The sequence below is a fragment of the Lepidochelys kempii genome, chromosome 1 (assembly GCF_965140285.1).
Source record: "Lepidochelys kempii isolate rLepKem1 chromosome 1, rLepKem1.hap1, whole genome shotgun sequence".
In the NCBI taxonomy this organism is placed as follows: domain Eukaryota; kingdom Metazoa; phylum Chordata; order Testudines; family Cheloniidae; genus Lepidochelys; species Lepidochelys kempii.
The window spans coordinates 296,604,562-296,627,399 of record NC_136380.1 but is presented as its reverse complement, the minus strand read 5'-3'; the positions used below and the strand labels follow the sequence as shown (position 1 = coordinate 296,627,399).

Below are 22,838 nucleotides of genomic sequence, written 5' to 3'. Positions count from 1 at the left end.
ACATGTACACACATACTGAACCATTTTTAAAGGCATACGATTAAATGTCAAGATGTAATTAAATGACAAGAGTCTGGTTGTTTTGAATTCATTGTTATTTTTAGTTACCCATTGAAGAAAAGCTTGAAAATGACCTTTAAAGCAACTTAAAAAATAATTTTCAGTTTCCGGGTCTTTGAAACACTGTTTTACATAAAATGCAAATTTTCACTGAACTACTGTTGTCAAACAGAAGTGAAGATTAAAGAAACTTGAATCATGAAAAACAGATTCAGACAGCCATTTCATGATTTTGATATGGATCTTGTTATACAGCATACCTAATTCAGAGAAGCAACATATCTATTACACAGCTACAGTGGAGCATGTTGACAATTTAGGAGAACAGTACGTTTAGCATAAAATTCAAATATGCCAGCTGGAAATGACCCGTTTCACCCAGAGGGACAGATCACATGTTTACAGCCAGAATTCACATACATCCTTAGTCATTAAGATATAATTAGCAGCCAGCCACTTTGCTACTCTCCTAAAGCAAAGGCCAAACAGTAATTTAGAAATGAACCATCCTATCACACACACTGCAGATGTCCCTTTCATCTACCCTTCCTTCCATGACTTACACTGATCTTCAGAACTCATTCTTAAAAGAAATGCAATGAACTGGCAATGAATTTCAAACTGATTTATAGCGCTATGAAGAAAAGGTATCAAAACACTGTGGGCTCAATCCTAATTAAAGGCCAAATCCCACACTGATTCAGCGGGAGCAAGTTTAGGTTCAAAACCAAATAAAACCCTAGACCAGGATTTTCACAAGAGAGTCATGATTTTGCGGGCCTCATTTTTTGGCTATCCAATGTGAGACACCTTAAAAGGGCCTGATTTTCAGAAAGTGCTGGGAATACACCTTCAGAAAACCAAGCCCCTAGGCACCCACTAGTCATTTATTAAAATCTTGGGTTACAAGTCTGAAGAGATTTACAGTCCACAACACTATGTTCAATTCTTTTGTTTTCAATGTAACCATTTGTAATATCATATATTGAACAACCAATAAGATCAATGTATTTTGGATGGATTGGTGCTACGATTCATTGCTGAATTTCATTTAATTTGGCTTTTCTCAGTAAGAAAAAATTCTCATGGTATTTTGACTCCTCTAGATTTTCTTGACAAACAACTAAAATAAACCAAAAAGCAACTACAAATGGTGTCTTTCATTTTACACCTTGATGTGTGTGCATGTTCCACCACAGTCCCAGACATTTCAGAAAAAGGATGAGTATCATGTAAAGTAAGGCTTGAAAAGAAAGAAATAACTACATGTTAATCTAAAAACGGTATTAGTCATAAGCAAATACAGCAAATTAAATGAGTTTTGGAGCACCATAAGCAATTGTGGAAGGGCTCACTCACCGTTGGAGCAACCCCTTGAGTCAGTGTGGGCTGTTGCCACTATCTTTGGCTCCAGCACCCCCTGCTGGCCAGCTGCCTCTGGCCCCAGGTCTTGTGGCTCAGCCCTCCGGCCACAACAGCTAAATTCAGACCCCTTCTGGGGTATCATAAACAAGCCCTCACAAAATCCAAACTGAATACTTCTCCCACCCTCTTGGGCTACTGTGGTCTTTTCTTCTCTACTTACAAATCCTATCTCAAGGCTTCCCTTGCAGAAGCCTACATTGCTCCATCACGTCCCCATTCTGTCTATGTAACCTAACCCTGGGCTTCGCTCAGCCAGAGAGACTGGTCTTCTCTGCTATCTCTCCCCACAAGTACCTCCTTCAGTCTACTTATTACGACTAGCTCCATCACCCTCTCTGGTTGGGAGCCAATTAGCTACTCTCCTCCCCAGGTGCAAAGCCTGACTAATTGGGCGCTTTCGCCAGCCTTGCAGGTGTTGGGGTTAAGTCCCATTACGCACATCTCTCAAGATACTGCCCATCAGAACTCTCTCTCCCCATCACTGTACGGGGCCCTGCAGTTGCCTCCTCTAAGTAGTACTCAGATAAACAATCAATTTTTATAACCTAGCATGTCTTCAGAACATTCCTTCTAATATTCTCTAGTTTGGATGTGTATCTGCAGGGCCTCTTTTGCAGCAGTTAATCTCTCTTGAAAGTCCCGGATCCGTTTACTCTCCATGGACAGGCCAGCCTTGTATGATTGCCCTTTGGGTGCTCGGTCAGGGTCCATGATTGAGGCAACTTCTCCTCTCTCCTCATTCAGAGCATCCATTCCCCATGAACTCACCCAATCCATTTCCTTTTCTGCAGGGGACTGTTCTTGGTTTCTAGAGGTTGGAGCACCCTTGCCATGTATTTCCATGGTTCTCAGTGCAGCCAGCTCCCATTTGTGTTGCTGCCAACAATTCTTTTCATATGCCAGCTCTAGTCTTGTCCAAATCTATTCTTGCTCTTGTTATGTGGCCTCCTCTATTATTTTCTGTCATTAGAGTTGCCAATTTTGTTTGGATGTATTCCTGGAGGTGTCAATCACATGACAATCTTTAACTAAAGATAAATCTTTAATTCCTGGAGATTCCAGGACAATCCTGGAGCATTGGCAACCCTATCTGTCATGAGGCTTTCACCTCTTCCAGCTCTTAGTTTGCCTTGTGCAATTGTGTTTCTAGGGCCTGTAGCTGGCTTGGCATTTCTTGTTCGACTCTCTCAATTACATTTCCCCAGTCCATTGAGTACTTGGCCCTGTCTCTAGGCCACCCGGCCCAACAGCCTGTGTCCAGATGAGAGTTGCCTTATGGTTAATTTGTTCATGTGATATCCTTTCTTGTAATAGGACTGGGAAATTAGGCCAGTTTCACCCTACAATTACAGGTGAGGGGAGGTTTCTTAATATATCAGCTCTCAGCTTGTACCTCTGAACTTGCATTTCTATTTCTATCTCTGCTGTCGGGTAGACTCGGTCTCTCTGTGCATGCACGAGATGTACACCTGCAGATGCCAATCTGTTTTTGCAGATGGGAGTCTACTCCCTCAAACCAGTGTCCACCCGCACCTGGAGTCAATCAGTCCTCTCATTTCACATCTAGACACATCAGCAGTTTTGGTAAGCTGGAGCATGCCCACTACTGAGGAAACATGCCAAACTGCAGACTTTCCTGCAGTAACAATCCAAATAGCCATGCTCCATGAAAGGGCAGTCCTTTCTTTTGTGACCTGGTTGACTACACCCGAAACACACCACAAATCCAAATGAAACTGATTAGTTCTTCTACGCTATTGGGCTACTGTAGTCTTTTCTACTCTATTTACAAATCTTACCTCAAGGCTTCCTTTGCAGGAGCCTACACTGTCCCTGTAGTGTGCAGTCCCCATTCCCTCTGTCTGTGTACTTTAACCCTGGGCTTCTCCCAGCCAGAAAGACCTGTCTTCTCTGCTGTCTCTCCCTCAAATTAAGCTCCTTCAGTTTACGTATTACGGCTTAGTTCCGCCCCCTATGGCTGGGAGCCAGTTAGCGACTCACCACTCCAGGTGCAAAGCATGACCAATTGGGTGCCTTCATTAGCCTTGCAGGGGATGGGGGTTAAGCCCCATCACAGTAATCTTAAACAAAATAATTAAAAATTAGAAAATAATTAAAGTCAAGAATGCCACTTTTCAGTGGATTCTGCCTCTGTAGGCTTGATCACCTCTCAGCCATTTAACAAGGAGACTGACATTTAATATAGAGAAGAAAAAATATACTGAATTTAAAAAACAGATACAGGGCTCAGTTTTCAAAACAGAGTGCCTGATGGGACATCCATTCCATATCTCACACCCACTTGGGATTTAAATCTGTACTTGGGCATGGAAAACATGCGTTTACACATCTAATGCTGATTTCAGCACCAAAGGCAGGACTTGCATTGAAAATTAAAATCAGTGTTTTAGCCAAGATTTAAAAATTAGCAAGGCAGATTCAGCCAGGCCACAGGGCCCAGCATCCAAAGAACCCTAGCCTTTAGGGCCTCAAGTACCAAAACATCCTTGTGGAGACAGGGCTGCAGTGCTGCAAGGACCCCCCGAGATAGCCCCAAAATGGGTGATGTCAAACCATGGACAAGGAGTATGGCCAAGGATTCATCAAATAGGAACTAAGCATGACCATAAATCTTACCATTTTCTAGTCCAAATGAAAAATCTTACTTCTTCAACCTTGCTTTCCCATATAGCAACATGTAGTAATATAGTCATTGTAAAGTTAAAATGCAAACTAAAACACTTGTAACTATTCTCCCGGCAGAGGAAACTTCTCTCTCTTTACTGATGTTAGTCACCTTGTTAATTTTTAACCCTGGAAGATGCTCAGAGACCATGGTGAGAGGTGTAGTTTAAGAACCTAAACACAATAGAAGAATAATGGCATTGAGCACCATGTATTGTATTGGAGTAGATAGCTCTTTCCTCTGGTGAAAAATATTCTGAGACAGAAAACATACATCTAACTGTGCAACAGGCAATACAATCCCTATTCCATTATCTCCGGGGATCCCCTTTTACCTTGGTCACTGATCATGCCCCTCTTAAATGGTTATCTTGCTCTCTAGCCTTACTTATTCACAGTACACCATAATTTGACAGCCACCCAACTGAACTCAGATTTCTTTGCTCATGGGTGTTGTGGCTCCTGTCACATGCTGTGGATCTCAATTTGGTGTGAGGAAGTGTGTGACAGGATGCATGATGGTTGTGGTAACTTATTTTCAACTCTAACTAATAAAGATTGGCTCCTGATGACAATTCCTTGCTGATCACAGCAGTTTCATTTCAGATGCTTAACCCCACCAGCTGATTCAGCACATGGTCCAGGCATTCTCCTCTGTGGAACCTCTTACAGACTCCTGGTAGCAAGATAAACCTTACTTGTCTCAAGCAAACCCCTGGGAGGAAGGTGGTGGATCAAGGATCCTCTCACCTCCCATAAGGGTGAATCCTTCTGGAAGACAGCTGCCCACACTGGTGCTGGAGGATGAAATTTGCCTGCCCCTATGCCAAGGAGTATGTTCCGCTTAGGGGAACTGGATCAACAGCAACCTCACATGATAAAGCCTTTATGTACCACAGTATTTAAAATATTCCCACTGCTGCAGATATAGACGGAACACTATTGCCATTTTTACCTATGTTCAGTCTTTTCCTCTCAGGGAAAGCCTACCTTAAAATAACCATGTGCGTTATTCCTCTGTCCCAACCAAAATGCTGTACCCAAAGGTAAATCCATGTAGGGCTTCTCCACAACCCTTTCATAAATTCTGTTAAGAAACAATAGAAGAAATAAACCTCAAATCATTATCATTTCATTTATTACTGAGCTGGAATGCTCCAGACTACTATTTATTAATATGAAATATCACTCTTCACTTACCTATTGCAGTCCACATGTAAAATCAAGTGTGAGGCACTGATTGCTAAGGAAAGCCTGTGCCACTTATCATCTGCCAAAATGTACGGAAACACTTCTGTGTGTGAGCGATGGCCGCCTGAACGGTAATGCAACCTGATTTCATTTCGATGTCCACTGCTCTCTAGTTCCAAGTACCTACACCAAACATGCAGCATTGAGTCATTAAGCATTCATATCAGGACAGGAGAATGCAACATTGCATATAATGTGGTGCCTGATTATCATATATGAACGATTAACAAGAGGAAGAAATCAAGAGAAGGAGGCCCTCAGTCAGAGTGCAAATAGAGGCTGTGCAATGTTGGTCTCTTATTTACCTTTTAAATAACTCTTTTAGGAGCAGAATGCAGCCTTCATACAAGTGTGTCAGATCCCAAGCTAATAAGAATTCCACTAATATCATCAAATTAGATCTCTTCTGTTGCTCTTTAAACACCAATGTGTTCCTTAACATAGTACCATTAGAAATGCAATTCTTTCTATTATTAAAATAATCTGATCCAGAACCACACAAAATCCAGCGCACTACCCTCAGAAAGTGGGCAGAGTATCCTGGAGACGTACAGGCACACTAAATACAATGAAGACAACACCAACCGCTGTGAGTGGAACTATTACCCATCATTAGGGCTATTGGGGTAGTAATAAGCAAGCAAGAACTGAGGCTGGATATTGCCCTAATGCTTTAGGATATACTGTAACATCCCTTTGCATTATTCATAATCATAGTTTTTGCCAAAGAACTGGAGGTGAAGAAATGCTAGGCCCTTCTGAACTCATATACACTTGGTACAAAACAGCATTATATGTATACCAAAGTTGGGTGAATTTGAGCACAGACAAGCTGGAGATGCAGTGGTAGGTGGATTTAAAAGCGCCTCATGGTCCGACCCACACCAGGATAGACAGAGTTACACCCTGCCTATCCTGAGAACTAGGCCTCTTCTAGTAAGCATGCAACTGCCTGATAAATCATCCTGGGAAGGACAGGGCTTGCTCACTCCTTGCTCAGGTCCTATGAAGCCCCTTATTGCTACATCCTGCAAAAGGGAGCTAAGGGTGGAATGATGGTGATAGTCGGAAGGGACAATCAAAGCCTGAAAAGAGATTCTGTGTGTGCTGTACCATCAACACATGTGTTTTATGCAGCAGTGTGAGAGTCAAGTATTTATTTCATTTCCAAGTCAGAAGTAACTGATCTTACAAAACCCAGACAAATATCCATTACCAAACCTATGCAAATGTATGACCCCTTTAATACCTGCTGCAGATCCACAGCTACTGGCTGGCATAGAGCACACCACTAGCAGTAGGAGTAAGAGAAGGCCCAGGAAAACCTTCTTAAACTCATCAATCAGTATTGCCTGCCCCACGCATTCAAAAATCACAAGCCAGGTTTAAAGATTGGTTTAAACATCATGAGATTTTTTTAAAAGAATAAAACGTGGAATTAATTTGTTTTCTGGGTTTTGAATCTTTACTGTTCACATTTTCAAGCTTTTCTCTGAAACCATGAGATCTAGAAACTTTTTTAAACAAAATCTGGGATTCTCCAATAATCACATAAATGCAGGAGCTGTCACTTTAAGAGAAAAATCACTAAATATCATGAGAGTCGCAATACGATGGCAAGAGCTGGCAATCTCCCTTTTTTTCTGCACAAGATTGATGGAATGGTTGTAGTTTGATACCATGTGTGTGGTTTTGTTTGTTTGTTTTGTTCTAATAGGACACGTGTTTTTCTAAAGTACTGGCAGGATAAGGAATTTAGTTTGCAAGGTGGGTGAGAGGAGACAAGATAAGTGAGTAAAAATAAACTTTTATGACCCCTGTTTCAAGGGAGGGCTCAAAACACATCGCTCCTTTCTTTTAGCTTTTATTTTAATTAAATGAGCCCTGCAATAGCACCAAAACAGTTAACTCTCTCAAAATGGCAAAAGGCATGTTCCCCTTCCTCCCCATAAAGAATATTTCAACATGCTCTAATCTCTGCATTAACAAAGCAGTTAACTGACATCAGCAATCAAATTTACACTCTACAATAATTTACCTCCTTGTGGCCCAACAATCATTTTTTCATTGGCAAGAAACGTAAACTAACTGAAGGCTCGGCTGCAAAGAAAATGGGCAATAGTGACAGGGCATCAGTCAACTTAACAACCTCCTTCATAACTCATGCTTAAAGGATAAAAATAAGGTCACTCCTGATCAAACAAAGAGGTTGAACATATTGTACAGCTCTTTCAGCAACTGATCACAGATCTAAACCTGAGCAAGAGAGATAGGAATAGGTTAAAAGATCATCTCTTAGAATAGACAAGCGTTTGATCCTGCTCCCTTGGAAGTTGATGGGAAAATGGACTTCCATGGAAGGAGGAGCAGGCCAAGTGCATAGGAACTTTTAAAAAATGAAAAAATAAGTATACTAGTTGTAAAATAAACAACTATTTTGCTCTTTGGTATATTGAGGACTACACTGGCATTGCAAGCTATCACTTTAAGGGTATGTCTATACTGCACCCTCCTTATGGCGACACGTAGAGTACATACACAGCATGTCACCCAAGCACGGGTATAAACAGCAGTGTAGACAGTAAAGAAGCACAGCACTGCTTAGGCAAGTAGAATAGACATGCCACAACCTTAGGGTATGTACCCTACACGTCTTTCTACATGCCCAAGCAGTGCCTCTCCTGTCTACACTGCTAAAAATAGCATTGTTCTGCTGCCTCCCTCCTGCTGAAGCCTTTCCCCACTGCCAGAGCCTTACACTGCCATGTATTGCTACATACCGCAATGTGGACACTTTTCACTGCGACATGTACCCACATACCCTACATGCTGCTGCCAGTGGTGTGCAGTGTACAGGTACCTTAAGAGTGAGGGTTTCCTGGCCCTGCTTGCAGGCTAGGGGGCTCTGTAGGGAAATATGCAATCTGGGCCTAGCAGCCGTCAGTCTGGAAAGGGCCAGCTTAAAGCAAGGTGGGCTGGGTTGTGCCATAGAGCCTTAGGAGTCAACCGGTTTCCTCTCTCTCAGTTTTTGGGTTCTTGTGTGTTATCATGCTGAATTTTAAGAAATAAAGTAGCTTTACATTGCAACTGCCAGTAAACATAAACAGTGTTTATGTTTTTTAATCTAACTTCTTTGTGTGTATGCTGTGAACATAACACTTACATAGATGGGCTAGAAGAGGGTTTGCTGGGGAATATTTGGGCCTCGGAATTTACGTGAAATTTTTGGCAAGTGATGGAGTCTGGCAGAGAAAAGAAGGAAACATGGGGTCAGCCCACAGCATTAAAGCAAGAACTTTGATGGGATAAACCATGAGGCTGGAATTTGGATGTGCGGCCTTCTGGATAAAACATGAACTGCAGTTCAGGACTCCTGGTTCTATTTCCAGTTCTGTCACTAACTCACTGTGTGAACTCTAGGTAAAAAACTCTGTTTATTAATCCATAACAAGAGCAAACCACTATTTATCTGCCTCACAGCAGGGCCTAATTAGTGTTTTTAAAAGCTCTTGGTGATTGTTAAACAAAAGGTGTGCTGCTGTATCTAAATGTAGATGATTACCAGTTTCCACCATCTTGCTGTTATTTTTCATGACTACAAAAATAATAAAGGTCCAAGCAAAGTCTTCCAGTGAGTAAACACTGACCAGTAATGACAATGTAACTTTAAAAACTCAGTTTATAATCCAGCTGGAAATAAAACATGCCTTCAGCAAGGGGAAAGACCAGCCGTACAAATGATTATGAATTTACGAGGGTGAGTCATGGCACTCAACATGAGAGCGGGGAGCCACTGTCCTCCTCCTCCATCTTGTCAAGCTTATCTTAAAAGTTAAAAAATTAAAAACAAAATAAAAAAACCCCAAGCACCACTAAGGGAATAATAGTTTATTGTTCACAAACAATGTATAGAGGCATCAAGGAAACACAGTGACAGAAGCAGCTGAAACAGCACCACCTTAAGCATGAACTAATGTTATGAAACAGACACAGGGGAGGGATGGGGGCGTTAATCATTTTCATTTCATATCAGATTCACCACAGAGTGGGCCAGATCCTCAGCTGGTATAAGCTGACTTGACCCCATTGATTCAATAGACCTATGCTATCTACATCAGCTGATTTTCTCTAAAGTATAAAAGGGATAGAGTGTCCTCAAGATCAGGGGCATCATTTCAGAAAAATTCAGGGAGCCTGGGAAGCGGGGGCCAGTTGTGTCAGCATAAAGAACACCATATTATATCCTGCAAAGTTGTGGTGGGGAGAGAGGGGGAAGAGTGTAAGACATAATGGAGCATATAGCTCTATGAAAAGTCAGGGGGGCAAAGTCATACCAAGGTTGGGGGGTGGGGGGCTGCCCTCCCTTTAACCCTTAGAAAATGATGCCCTGCTCAAGATGGGCAAATATACTTAGTGATGGAAATCTAAGGCCAAATTTTGCACAGAAAGAAACTACAGTAACTTCTGTTAACTTCAGAGGGAGCCCATGTGAATAAGTGATGGCAGATTTGGGCTGTGATTCTCACAGATGCTCTCCCACACCTACAGAAAAGTAAACTAAACCTTAGAAAATCAACTTGGATAACGGGTAACACACAGTGACAAAAATATTCTAAATGTCTCTGCTGTGCCAAGGAGTTCTAAATGTGTAGGCGTGGAAAATGACTGCTGGTAAGGGGGTTTACATTTGCATTCTGGGAGCCAGCTGTTCTCCAAGGAAGATTTACTTCCAGGGAGAGCAAGAGGTGGTTTGTACTGTTGGCCTCTCCCAGGGGTTCTGCTGAAGGAGCCTCATCAGCTGAACTAGTGTATCCTTTTTCCTGCACCCACAGCCCAAATTCATAGATTCTAAGGCCTAAAGCCGTGGATCTCAAACTTTTGTACTGGTGACCCCTTTCACACAGCAAGCCTCTGAGTGCGAAACCCCCCTTATAAATTAAAAACACTTTAATATTTAACACTATTGTAAATGCTGGAGGCGAAGCAGGTTTTGGGAGTGGAGTCTGACAGCTCGCAATCCCCCCCATGCAATATCCTTGTGACCCCTTGAGGGGTCACAACCCCCAGTTTGAGAACCCCTGGCCTAAAGTGACCCTTGTGATCATCTGGTTTGACCTCTTGTCTAGCACAGGCCATAGAACTGCCCCCAAATAATTCCTAGAGTAGATCTTTCAGAAAAACATTCAATCTTGGTTTAAAAATGGTCAGCAATGGAGACCCATTGTTCCAATGATTAATTACCCTCACCTTTAACGATTTACACCTTATTTCCAATCTGAATTTGTCTAGCTTCAACTTCCAGCCATTAGATCTTGTTATACCTTTCTCTGCGAGATTGAGCAGTCCATTACTAAATATTTGTTCCCCATGTAGGTACTTAGGTAACGTCTACACTGCAATGTAAGCCCAGGGTTAGTGGGACTCAAGTCAGCTGACCCTGGGTTAGAGAACCCAGAGCTTGAGCATCTACATTGATTGTTAACCTTAGGTTAAGAATTTTCTAACCCAGGCTCAAACCTGCGGCTCAGACATCTACCCTGCAGCACGCAGTCCCAAACTCCTTAGTGCCCACCTGAAATGTGGTCAGTCTAGCCCTTTGACTGTGGTGCACTTGGGAAAACTTGACTGTCCATCCTGCACATTACAGGAAGTCTGAACAGCCAGCAAACAGATCCTGCCAAGCAGTCATTTTGGTCAGTGCATTCCCAGCTACCTGAGCCACCAACATGGAGGAGGCACTTCTCTTCCTTGCGCTTTAACTTCTGTGTCAGGAAATGTGCAGAGCTTTTGTAAGGTGCTGGTGGACATTTCAGCAGTGTTTTCTGGCCCATCAAAGGCACCTGACACAGCTTATGATGGAGCAGGAGGAGGAGTACCCAGGCTTGGCAGACTCAAACTTCTGGTGCAGGGCCAGAAGTACAGACTGGAGGGATCACATCTCCATGCAGACCTGGGATGACCAGCAGTGGGTCCAGAACTTTCACATGAAGAAAGCCACATTTCTGGAGCTTTGTGAGCAGTGTGTTCCAACCTTCCAACATAAAGTCACACATATGAGGCCACTCCGCCAGTCCAGAAGCAGGTTGCTATACCCATGTGGAAGTTGGCTACTCCAGACTGCTGCCCCAGATCCATTGCAAAACCAGTTTGGTGTTGGAAAGTCAACTATGGTTAAAGTGGTCGCAGAGGTTTCTGAGGGAATCAGGCATGTGGTTTACCCCAAAGTGGTAGGCATAAAAGATATTGCTGAAGTAATTGCTGGCTTTGAGAGAACAGGGTTTCCAAACTGCTGGGGATATTGATGGGACTCATTTGTCCTCCTCAGTGAGCACATAAACCACAAAGGGCACAACTCCATTCTTACGCATGGACCACAGAGGGCAATCTATGAACGTCAGCGTGGATTGCACCGAAAAGGTTCATGATGCCAGGAGACATTCATGGGCAGGCTGGGACACTATTCACACCAAGTGACGATATCAATGGAATTACTCTTGCACCACCAGCACATTTCTGAACAAAATGTCAACCCCCAGTCTCATTTGGGACAAATGATTTTGTCACCTATGGATTACATGGACTGCCTCTAACTGAACTGGACTAGATTTGGGAATGGAACACACTTCCCCAAACATACACACAGAGTTAATTGTTTTCAGGTGGCTCGATAGACCATAGAATGGTTACACAGCAGCATACTTACAGGCATGGCAATGTAAGGCTATTACTTGTAAGAGACAGGAATGGCCCTAGCAGAAATCAGCCTTTCCACTAAAAATACACTTTAAAGTTGCCTCTTTACTGTTTGCATAGCCCAGTCACCTTTTTGGAGGGGGCGGGGATTAAATCTGTCATTAATGGATGCACCCTGCTAGCTGGGCTTCTCATAACTTTTGCATTGGTTCATAGAGCAGAAATCCCTCCCATTACTATATTAATACACATCAAAATGGAGCCAGACACGGACTTTAGGTGTAGCTTCTCTCCCGTCTGTGTCTGCTGCAGGCTCCACAGCAGGCTGTTTCTCAGTGGGGTGCATCAGCTCCTCTGAGTATGGATCCAGAATATGCTGCTGCTCCAAAGCCTGTTCTGGAACTGCTTTCAGCAACAGAGTGACTTAATTGTCCAGATTCAGTGCCTGCTGCTGGCTCCCATCGGTCCCATGCTGGATTCTGGGGTCAGTAGGTCACCATCCTGGCTGACTAGGTCATCATACACCACTGTTGGCTCCTTGCCAGTGACCAGCACACAGTCAAATTCCTCATAAAATAGGCATGATTTTGGTGAGTTACCTGAGGTGCAGTTCTGGTCTTGGTTTTTCCAATACTCACCCCTGAGCCACTTAATCTGCTCCCTGCACTGGTTACCGGTCCAGTACATTTGCATAGCTGCCAGCATCTTCACTATTTGCTAGTATGCATGATCATTGCTGGTACTCTTAATAAAGTCCACAGTTTTGCTGGCCTTGCACTAGAGAGAGTTACCAAAATCAGTGTGCTCCTGTGACCATGAAGCAGCATGCTTTGCAAAAGGCATGTTCTGTTCAGTCTCCACTGCAAACACAGAAGGGTCTCTGATGGTGCGTTTGTAGCTCAATGGGAGGTCATGTTCTGCTGACTATCCACCAAAACCCCCAAATCTTTTTCAGAGTCCCTGCTTCCCAGGAGCAAGACCTGTATTCTGTAACTGTGGCCTACATTCTTTGGTCCTATATGTATAGATTTATATTTTGACATATTAAAATCCATTTACATTGCTTTGCATCGATGCCCTTACCTGTCCTCTTCATTATTTATCACTCCTCAGATGTTTGTGACTTCTGCAAACTTTCTCAGTGATGATTTTATGTTTTCTTCAGATCACTGATAAAAATGTTAAACAGCATAGAACCAAGAACTGATCCGTACAGGACCCCACTGGAAACACACCCATTGATGACGATTTCCCATTTACAATTACATTTTGAGATCTATACGTTAGCCAGTTTTTAGTGTGTGCCATGTTAATTTTACAACGTTCTAGTTTTTTTTTTTAATCAAAATGTTGTGAGGTACCAAGTCAAATACCTTACAGAAGTCTAAGCATATTACATCAACACTATTACCTTTATCAACCAGACTTGTAATTTCATAAATAAATATATAATTAGTTTGACAGGCTCTATTTTGCATAAACTCGCAGTTATTTGCATTAATTAGATTACTCTCCTTTAATTCTTTATTAATCAAGTCCCACATCAGCTGCTACATTATCTTGCCTGAGATCATTGTCAGACTGACTGGCCTATAATTGCTGAGGTCATCCCGTTTACTCTTTTTAAAAATTGGCACAACAACATTAGCTTACTTCCAGTCTTCTGGAACTTGCACAGTGCTCCAAGATGTATTGAAAAATCAACATTAATGGTTTAGAAAGCTCCTCAGCCAGCTCTTTTAAACCACTTGTATGGAAGTTATCTGGACCTGCTGATTTTAAAAGGTCTAAATTTAGTAGCTTCTGTTTAACATCCTCCAGAGAATGAAAAGAGGTTCATCATGGCCATATGATGAGACTATATCATCTGTTTTTCCCCAAAATACAGAACAAACATTTATTGAACATTTCTGCCTTTTCTGCATTATTATCGATAATTCTACCATTTCCACCTAGTAATGGACCAATAGCTTTGTTAGGATTCTTTTTGTTACTACCATGTTTTTAAAATTCCTCCTTATTGTTCTTAATTCTGCTGGCTGTAGATTTCCACCTGTATCTCTTGGCTTCCCTTATCAATTTTTGACAATTACTAACTTCTTTATATTCATTACTATCAACTTCCCCTTTCTTCCATTTGTGGTGATCAGGAACAGTCAGCATGGATTCACCAAGGGCAGGTCATGCCTGATTGCCTTCTATGATGAGATAACTGGCTCTGTGGATGAGGGGAAAGCAGTGGACATGTTATTCCTCGACTTTGGAAAGACTTTTGATATGTTCTCCCAAGGTATTCTTGCCAGAAAGCTAAAGAAGTATGGGCTGGATGAATGGACTATAAAGTGGATAGAAAGCTGGCTAGATCGTCGGGCTCAACGGGTTGTGATCAATGGCTCCATGTCTAGTTGGCAGCCAATACCAAGAGGAATGCCCCAAGGGTTGGTCCTGGGGCCGGTTTTGTTTAATATCTTCATTAATGATCTGGAGGATGTTGTGGCTTGCACCCTCAGAAAATTCGAAGATGACACTAAACTGGGAGGAGTAGTAGATATGCTAGAGGGTAGAGATAGGATACAAAAGGATCTAGACAAATTAGAGGATTGGGCCAAAAGAAATCTGATGAGGTTCAACAAAGACAAGTGCAGAGTCTTGCACTTAGGATGGAAGAATCCCATGCACTGCTACAGACTAGTGACCAAGTGGCTAAGCAGCAGTTCTGCCGAAAAGGACCTACGGGCATTGGTGAGGCCTCATCTGGAGTACTGTGTCCAGTTTTGGGCCCCACACTACAAGAAGGATGTGGAAAAATTGGAAAGAGTCCAGCGGAGGGAAACAAAAATGATTAGGGGGCTGGAGCATATGATTTATGAGGAGAGGCTGAGGGAACTGGGATTATTTAGTCTGCAGAAGATAAGAACGAGGTGGGATTTGATAGCTGCTTTCAACTACCTGAAAGGGGGTTCCAAAGAGGATGGATCTAGACTGTTCTCAGTGGTATCACATGACAGAACAAGGAGTAATGGTCTCAAGTTGCAGTGGGCGAGTTTTAGGTTGGATATTAGGAAAAACTTTTTCACTAGGAGGGTGGTGAAACACTGGAATGGGTTACCAAGGGAGGTGGTGGAATCTCCTTCCTTAGAGGTTTTTAAGGTCAGGCTTGAAAAAGCCCTGGCTGAGATGATTTAGTTGGGGATTAGGTCCTGCTTTGTGCAGGGAGTTGGACTAGATGACCTCCTGAGGTCCCTCCCAACCCTGATATTCTATGATTTACAGCTGCTTTCACTTCCCCTGTAAACCACAATAGTTTATTAAAACGCATGGTCTTCTGTCTCAATTGTGGGATTGTAGCTTTTTGAGAAAAACTCATTAGGTGGTAGCAGGCTCTAGCAGGAAGCTTTCAGTGGCACTGTAGAGTCCCTCTGGGAAGACTTACCACCACAGGCAGCTGAGTGTATGGTAGAAGTTATAAAAGACAACAGCAGGCTTGTATGCATTTTAAAATGGGAGATTTAAAATTGGGAAAATATTATAATAATACTCAGCCTTACACCGTGTCTCTCCATTCTGGCTAACTGCATCCATGGGAGGTCGCCTTATCTTATGGTGTTATAAGGGAGATTGAAAAGATTCAGAGAGGGAAATGGAGATGGTTAGAGTTATGGTGAGACTTAAAGATATTTAAAAACTAGGATTAGATAGTCTGGAAAAGAGAAAATGCTGGGGATGAGGGTTTTTTAAATTGTTAAGTGCATGTTATCTACTAACTAAGGCAAGTCTTGCTCTGACACCCTCTAGCAGGGGATCCATAAAGGATAATAGCTATACTATGATTACAGACAATTAATAAAAATTATACTTTAGCTCAAAACACTTTAGACAAATATTCTGAAAGCTTAAAATTTCTGAGTTCTAGCCACACTGAAAAAAATTAAGTCTATCGTGCATAGATTCATACCAGGGATTTCCATAAATTATTCATATACATACACAATGTTAAAATCCATCAATTTACCTTTTGACTCTGTCCTGTAATATGAAGAAAAGGACAATACTCAATTAAATGAAAGCCAGTAAGTATAGAATAAATAAACTGAAATACTGAGCTAAATTACTGAAATATTCCAACTAGATTTTGAAATGGGTGGGATTGTGACTATTGAGATCTGTTATTATACAAACTAAGGTAATAATAAGAGTAAGCAAATCTTATTATTCCAGGCATAGGTTGCTTCTGAGGTTCTAGAAGGAATCCACACCACCACATTCAGCACTGTACAGTTGGCTAAGTACATTAGTTCATTGTATTCCATGATGATACATGTGGCATGATAATGAGACATTAAGGATGACAAACCCTATTTTCCAATTAGTAGCTGGCACTTTAAGTGTTATGAAGGATTAAATATGGGTTTCTCTCACCTGCCCCCTCCCCTAAAACAGATAATGCATATAATCAAAACATCCTCATAGTCTAAATTCTAAATGCCAAGTATATAAGTAATATCTCATTAAAGCCCTTGTGCTCATCTCTCTCTATACTGTCACTTCGATTCAATGGCTTTGCCCTTTTCCTTGTCCTGCCTAGAGCACTATCCAGGGAAGAAATTACTTACAGTGAAGAAATGACTGACAGTTCAGCAAGACAGAGAAGAATATAATAATGGCCTTAGCCTTAACGGATAATTTCATAACACCTAATGCAAGTGCAATGGAAGGAATGACAACCAATTCGTTTTCTGCACCTACCCCTTGGTTATGGCATTTTTAATCAAGGGAACTTGAAGACTGAGGGACCTTTGAGTGTTTCATTCCTTTTCTTCTCATTCCTCCCCACTCACCCCATTTACCAAGATGTTTTTCCTCTCTGTGTACTTTTACTATTGCAGTCCCACTGGCTCAAATGTTTCCTTCCTAATGCCATCTACCCTGTCTTACCTTCCAGAATTATAGGGTGAAGGGAAGAGAATTATTACATTTATCGTATCAAATTTTTTAAAAGTAGAAAAACAATATACAACAAATATAAACTCTTCTACTCTCTGTGACAGCCTTCTCATGCCAACTTTACCCCATTGTGAGACAGAGATTAGGGGAAGCAAAAAGCCAAATTACCAATCATAAGAAAAAAGAATAATCTGATTGGACACCACATAGCAGATGAAACCACATTCTGGATCATTACTTGACTGTAAAATCCTTAATGAACATCACATCCACCACAATCTCTCCACTACCGAGATGACAGCTATACAATCCCTGAAATCTAATGAGCAGATAGTGATCAAATCAACAGACAAAAGGGGCACTATTGTAGTCCTCAACTGTGATGACTACTTAAACGAGGCTGACCGACAACTCTTCAAACACCATCTGCTATAAAGAACGCAAAGAAGACTCAACACCACAATTTACGCAGGAATTTAAGGATATCATTAAATCCTTCCGCAAACAACTCCAAGAGAAACTCTACAAACTCATCCCCCATGAACTCACTCCAGGAACCTTCTACATACTTCCCAAGACACACACACAAGGGAACCCAGGCGGGCCCATCTTATCTGACCACGGCACTCTTGCTGAAGGAATATCGGGTCTCACAGAAATGATCCTCAAACCACTGACCACACAAAGGGCCAGTTTCCTCCAGAACACAATGGATTTCCTCCAGAAACTTGAATATTAACAACTCCCTCAGAACACCATTCTTGCCACCAGGAATGTCACCTCCCTATACACCAACATCCCTCATAATGACAGCATAACTGCCTGCCTCAAATAGTTACAAGACATTGGACAACCCTCAAATATCCATCCCAAACACATTACCAAACTCATCCATTTCATCCTCCCCCATAACAATTTTACATTCAACAACAAACATTTTGTGCAAACCATGGGAACAGCCATGGGTACTAGGATGGCTCCCCAATATACCAACATCTTCATGGGCCACCTTAAAGAAGAATTTCTGGGCAAATGCACCACAAAACCAAGGATATAGCTGAGATACATTGATGATATTTTCATCCTCTGGACAGACAACTTAAACATAATAGATTTCCCCACGAATTCAACCTCCACTACCACCACCATTAAAATGTCTCTGAAACACTCCCACACTAGCATCAACTTCCTGGATACCATCATCAGCGTCAGCAATTGAACCCTACAGACAACTATGTACACAAGAAACCCACAGATCACCACACCTACCTTCATAGAACCAGTAATCACCCCCAAAACACACCAAGAAATCGGTTATCTACAGCCAGGTAATCAGATCACAGAATATGCTCCAAAGAGAAAGTTTGGGATATGTACACCTTACCACATACAAAACTGCCTTACCAAACAAGGACACTCCACCAGAGAAGTTGATTGTATCATAGAACGGACCACCAATGAGAAGCTGCTTCAATAGAGAAGTAAAACTCTCTCCAGCTGCACACCCTTAGTTGTCATCTACCACCCCACACTGGAACCCATATGGGGTATCATCAAACAAGTACAACCCATATTTGATGGGCACCCCATCCTGAAATAAATCTTTCCCAAATCCCCTCTTCTGGCCTTCAAACAACCCCCCAACCTCTTCAAGATCATCATCAGAAGCAAGCTCTCTATAGACCAGGACACACCAACTCAGAGCAGCACCAGACCCTGCCAGAACAGAAGATGCAAACCCTGCAGACATATCTCCACTCCTACAATGATCAACACCCTCCAAAACACACCTTTCAAGATCAATGGGTCCTACACATGACTCCACATGACCTCATCCAGTGCACTAAATTCCCCAACAACAACAACAACAACTGTGTGTGTGAGACCAATCACTACACTCTCCCATGAACTCACACAGGAAAATGATAAAAGACAAAATCACATATTGCTGGTGAGTGAAAACTTTTCACAAAGCAATCACTCTATATCTGTCCTATCAATTCTCATCCTCAAAGGAAATCTCCACAACACTTTCAAAAGATGAGCCTAGGAGCTTAAATTCATAACTTTGCTGGACACTAAAAATCATGGTCTTAATAAAGACACTGGATTTATGATTTATTATAACACCTGTAAACTACTAACTCCCCTTCTTGTCCTATGGGGTGGTGATGGGCCCCTACACTTTGAATGGTCCTTTAAAATATGTGCTGACTATTTATACTAAACTATCTATTCAATCTTGTATTTAGCTCTGACACTCTGAGTACCTTTCTTAGTCCTGAAGAAGAGCTCTGTATAGCTCTAAAGCTTATCTCTCTCACCTACAGAAGTTGGTCCAATAAAGGATATTAACTCACCCACCTTTTCTCTCTAATATCCTTAGACCAATATGGCTACATCACTGTATACAAATTGCCCTCTGACATTCTCCTTCCCCTTGCTGTGACACACAAATTTTGTATGTTTACAGCAGTATTTTCTAACTGTCAGTAAAGGAAAAGTGAAAGCTGCCAAAACACTCAGTTCAACCGTCCTACCTCATGTATAAAATTTCTCAGAGTTCCAGACAACATGGGATAAATCTTTCAACTCTTATTCAGGTAAACTGTCCCATTAAAGTCAAGATAGTTTTGCTTGATTTTAAGGAATGACTAAGGACTAAAGGATCTGGCCTCATATAAACACTGTGGGACAGATTCTCAGCTGATGTAAATCAACATATCTCCATTGGCTTAGATGGAACTATCCCAATTTACATCAACAGATGGTCTGTCCCAGTCAATTAAACTGAAGTTGCTAGGAAGCTGTTTATAATGTGGTTGCATTCACCACCTAGAATAATTTACATCCTGTTGTCAAAATTCATTTTTTCCATTTTCAAGAAGTATAAACTAACTGAAGGTTAGACTGCAAAGGAAAATAGGCAATAGTGACAGGTCATCAGTCAATTTAATAACATCCTTTACAACCAACAGTTAAAGGATAAGGTCACTCCTAACTTGACAAACAGAATATAAACCAAGAATCTTTCAACTGACTTAAAAAACATTTTCACCCAACTATGGATGCAAACATGATTAAAAGATTTAAGCATAGACAATCTCCGAAACCAAGAAAAACAAGATGTTCATTCATTAATGGGTAGAAGGAACTCATCCAAACTGACAGTGTCCATAGTAGAAATTTTTTTGCTCACAGGATCTTCTTCAGCACTACAAAAAATAAGAATCAGTATGAATGAAAAAAGCAAAGAAATTATGCTTTTAAAGAGCTATACAAACCCAATCAAAAAGAAAATGTGGTTGGCCCCAATCGGATTCTAAATTTCTAGGTGAAACCAATGCAAAAGCAACAGATAGCTTTTGAACACAACAGTTTGAAGGCTTCACACTTACAGTACATGGACAGCAATTGAGATCTACTGCCAAAATAATTATGGTACAATACAACATTCATGTATTTTAGCAAAGAATACCAATATGCCAAAGGCTAGCAACATACATTGGTTTGGAGAACAGAAATGGACTGGTCCTTGTTGGCATAGGGTAACTAACAAATGGTTTTAATATTTAAAGGAATAAGTTATTGCTTATTCAGTGCCTACCCTGGAATCTTTTAGAGTGAAAGAATAAAAACAAAGAAAAACACAATGGTGCAAATGTTGAATCTTGAGAGCTTTTCTCTTTCAATGGAAGCCAATGTCTCTGTGATGGCAGAAGGCAGAAGAAAAGACACTACACACTGATTTAGAAATATAGGCAGTATCACACTGGAAAAACAAGGAACCTTTAGTTCTTGAACCATGTTACAGAGGGCTAAATGATACAGTGACTTAATTATTTTATTATTAATCATATTTATTATGGTAGTGCCTAAAGATCAAGCCTATTGTGCTACACACCATACAAAACACCGCATAACAGACAGGCCCTGCCCCAAAGAGTTTACAATCTAATTAGACAAGACAGACACAGGGTGGTGGAAGAGATACAACACACAAGCAGCACGAACTACACAACAGTAGCAAATGTCGTGTGAGTTCCATGGTTTTTGGGGAGTGCATTTACTTCGGATAGGATAAGTTAAATGGAAAGAAAATGTAGAGAATGGGAAGAGCGGAACAAGGCAGGGGAGGGGAGGATCAGAGGAGCAGGTGTGGAGTGAAGCCAAGGTGAAGAAAGTGTGAGGAAGGGGAAGAGGGATGGTTGGAGCAAACAGCCAATCCCAGTGCAGGACAGAGAAAGTCCAGTCAAAACTGCAGCAATCCCTTCTTTGGCTGCTTCTGCCCCTACTGGCTGGAGTCTCTGGCTTAATGCTCTGGGTTCACTTCTGGCAACCTGTGTCCAAATATGGATTAATCCACAGGTGAAATCACTTTCATGGTTTCAGACAATTCCCTGGTGGACACTGAAACAGGCCTAAAAACACTACATATCATAGATTCATAGATACTAAGGTCAGAAGGGACCATTATTAACATCTAGTCTGACCTCCTGCACAATGCAGGCCACAGAATCTCACCCACCCACTCCTGCGAAAAACCTCTCACCTATGTCTGAGCTATTGAAGTCCTCAAATTGTGGCTTAAAGACTTCAAGGACCAGAGAATCCTCCAGCAAGTGACCCATGACCCATGCTACAGAGGAAGGTGAAAAGCCTCCAGGGCCTCTTCCAATCTGCCTTGGAGGAAAATTCCTTCCCGACCCCAAATATGGCAATCAGCTAAACCCTGAGCATATGGGCAAGATTCACCATCCAGATACTACAGAAAATTCTTTATTGGGTAACTCAGATCCCACCCCATCTAACATCCCATCACAGGCCGTTGGACCTATTTACCATGAAAATTTAAAGATCAATTAATTACCAAAATCATGTTAACCCATCATTCCATCTCCTCCATAAACTTATCGAGTTTAATCTTAAAGCCAGATAGGTCTTTTGCCCCCACTGCTTCCCTTGGAAGGCTATTCCAAAACTTCACTCCTCTGATGGTTAGAAACCTTCATCTAATTTCAAGTCTAAACTTCCCAATGACCAGTTTATATCCATTTGTTCTTGTGTCCACATTGGTACTGAGCTTAAATAATTCCTCTCCCTCTCTGGTATTTATCCCTCTGATATATTTATAGAGAGCAATCATATCTCCCCTCAACCTTCTTTTAGTTAGGCTAAACAAGCCAAGCTCCTTGTATCGCCTTTCATAAGACAGATTTTCCATTCCTCGGATCATCCTAGTAGCCCTTCTCTGTACCTGTTCCAGTTTGAATTCATCCTTCTTAAACATGGGAGACCAGAACTGCACACAGTATTCCAGCTGAGGTCTCACCAGTGCCTTGTATAACGGTACTAAAACCTCCTGATCTCTACTGGGTATACCTCGCCTGATGCATCCCAAGACCGCATTAGCTTTTTTCACGGCCATATCACATTGGTGGCTCATAGTCATCCTCTGATCAACCAATACTCCAAGGTCCTTCTCCTCCTCCGTTACTTCTGATTGATGCGTCCCCAGCTTATAACTAAAATTCTTGTTATTAATCCCTAAATGCATAACCTTACACTTCTCATTATTAAATTTCATCCTATTACTATTACTCCAGTTTACAAGGTCATCCAGATCCTCCAGTATGATATCTCGGTCCTTCTCTAAATTGGCAATACCTCCCAGCTTTGTGTCATCCGCAAACTTTATTAGCACACTCCCACTTTTTGTGCTGAGGTCAGTAATAAAAAGATTAAATAAGATTGGTCCCAAAACTGATCCCTGAGGAACT

General features: G+C 41.7%; 1 protein-coding gene across 2 annotated transcripts in view; it reads right to left on the bottom strand.

Annotated features, from left to right (window-relative positions):
* The window catches only part of NELL2 (neural EGFL like 2), a 238,004-nt gene that overhangs the window by 178,645 nt on the left and 36,521 nt on the right, over positions 1–22,838 (bottom strand). For both annotated transcript variants that reach the window (XM_073327999.1, XM_073328000.2), the window contains exons 4-5: positions 5,371–5,544; positions 5,161–5,257 (exon numbers count right to left, since the gene is read on the bottom strand). In XM_073327999.1, the coding sequence (XP_073184100.1) occupies positions 5,161–5,257; positions 5,371–5,544 (271 nt within the window). The remainder of the gene's footprint in view (positions 1–5,160; positions 5,258–5,370; positions 5,545–22,838) is intronic.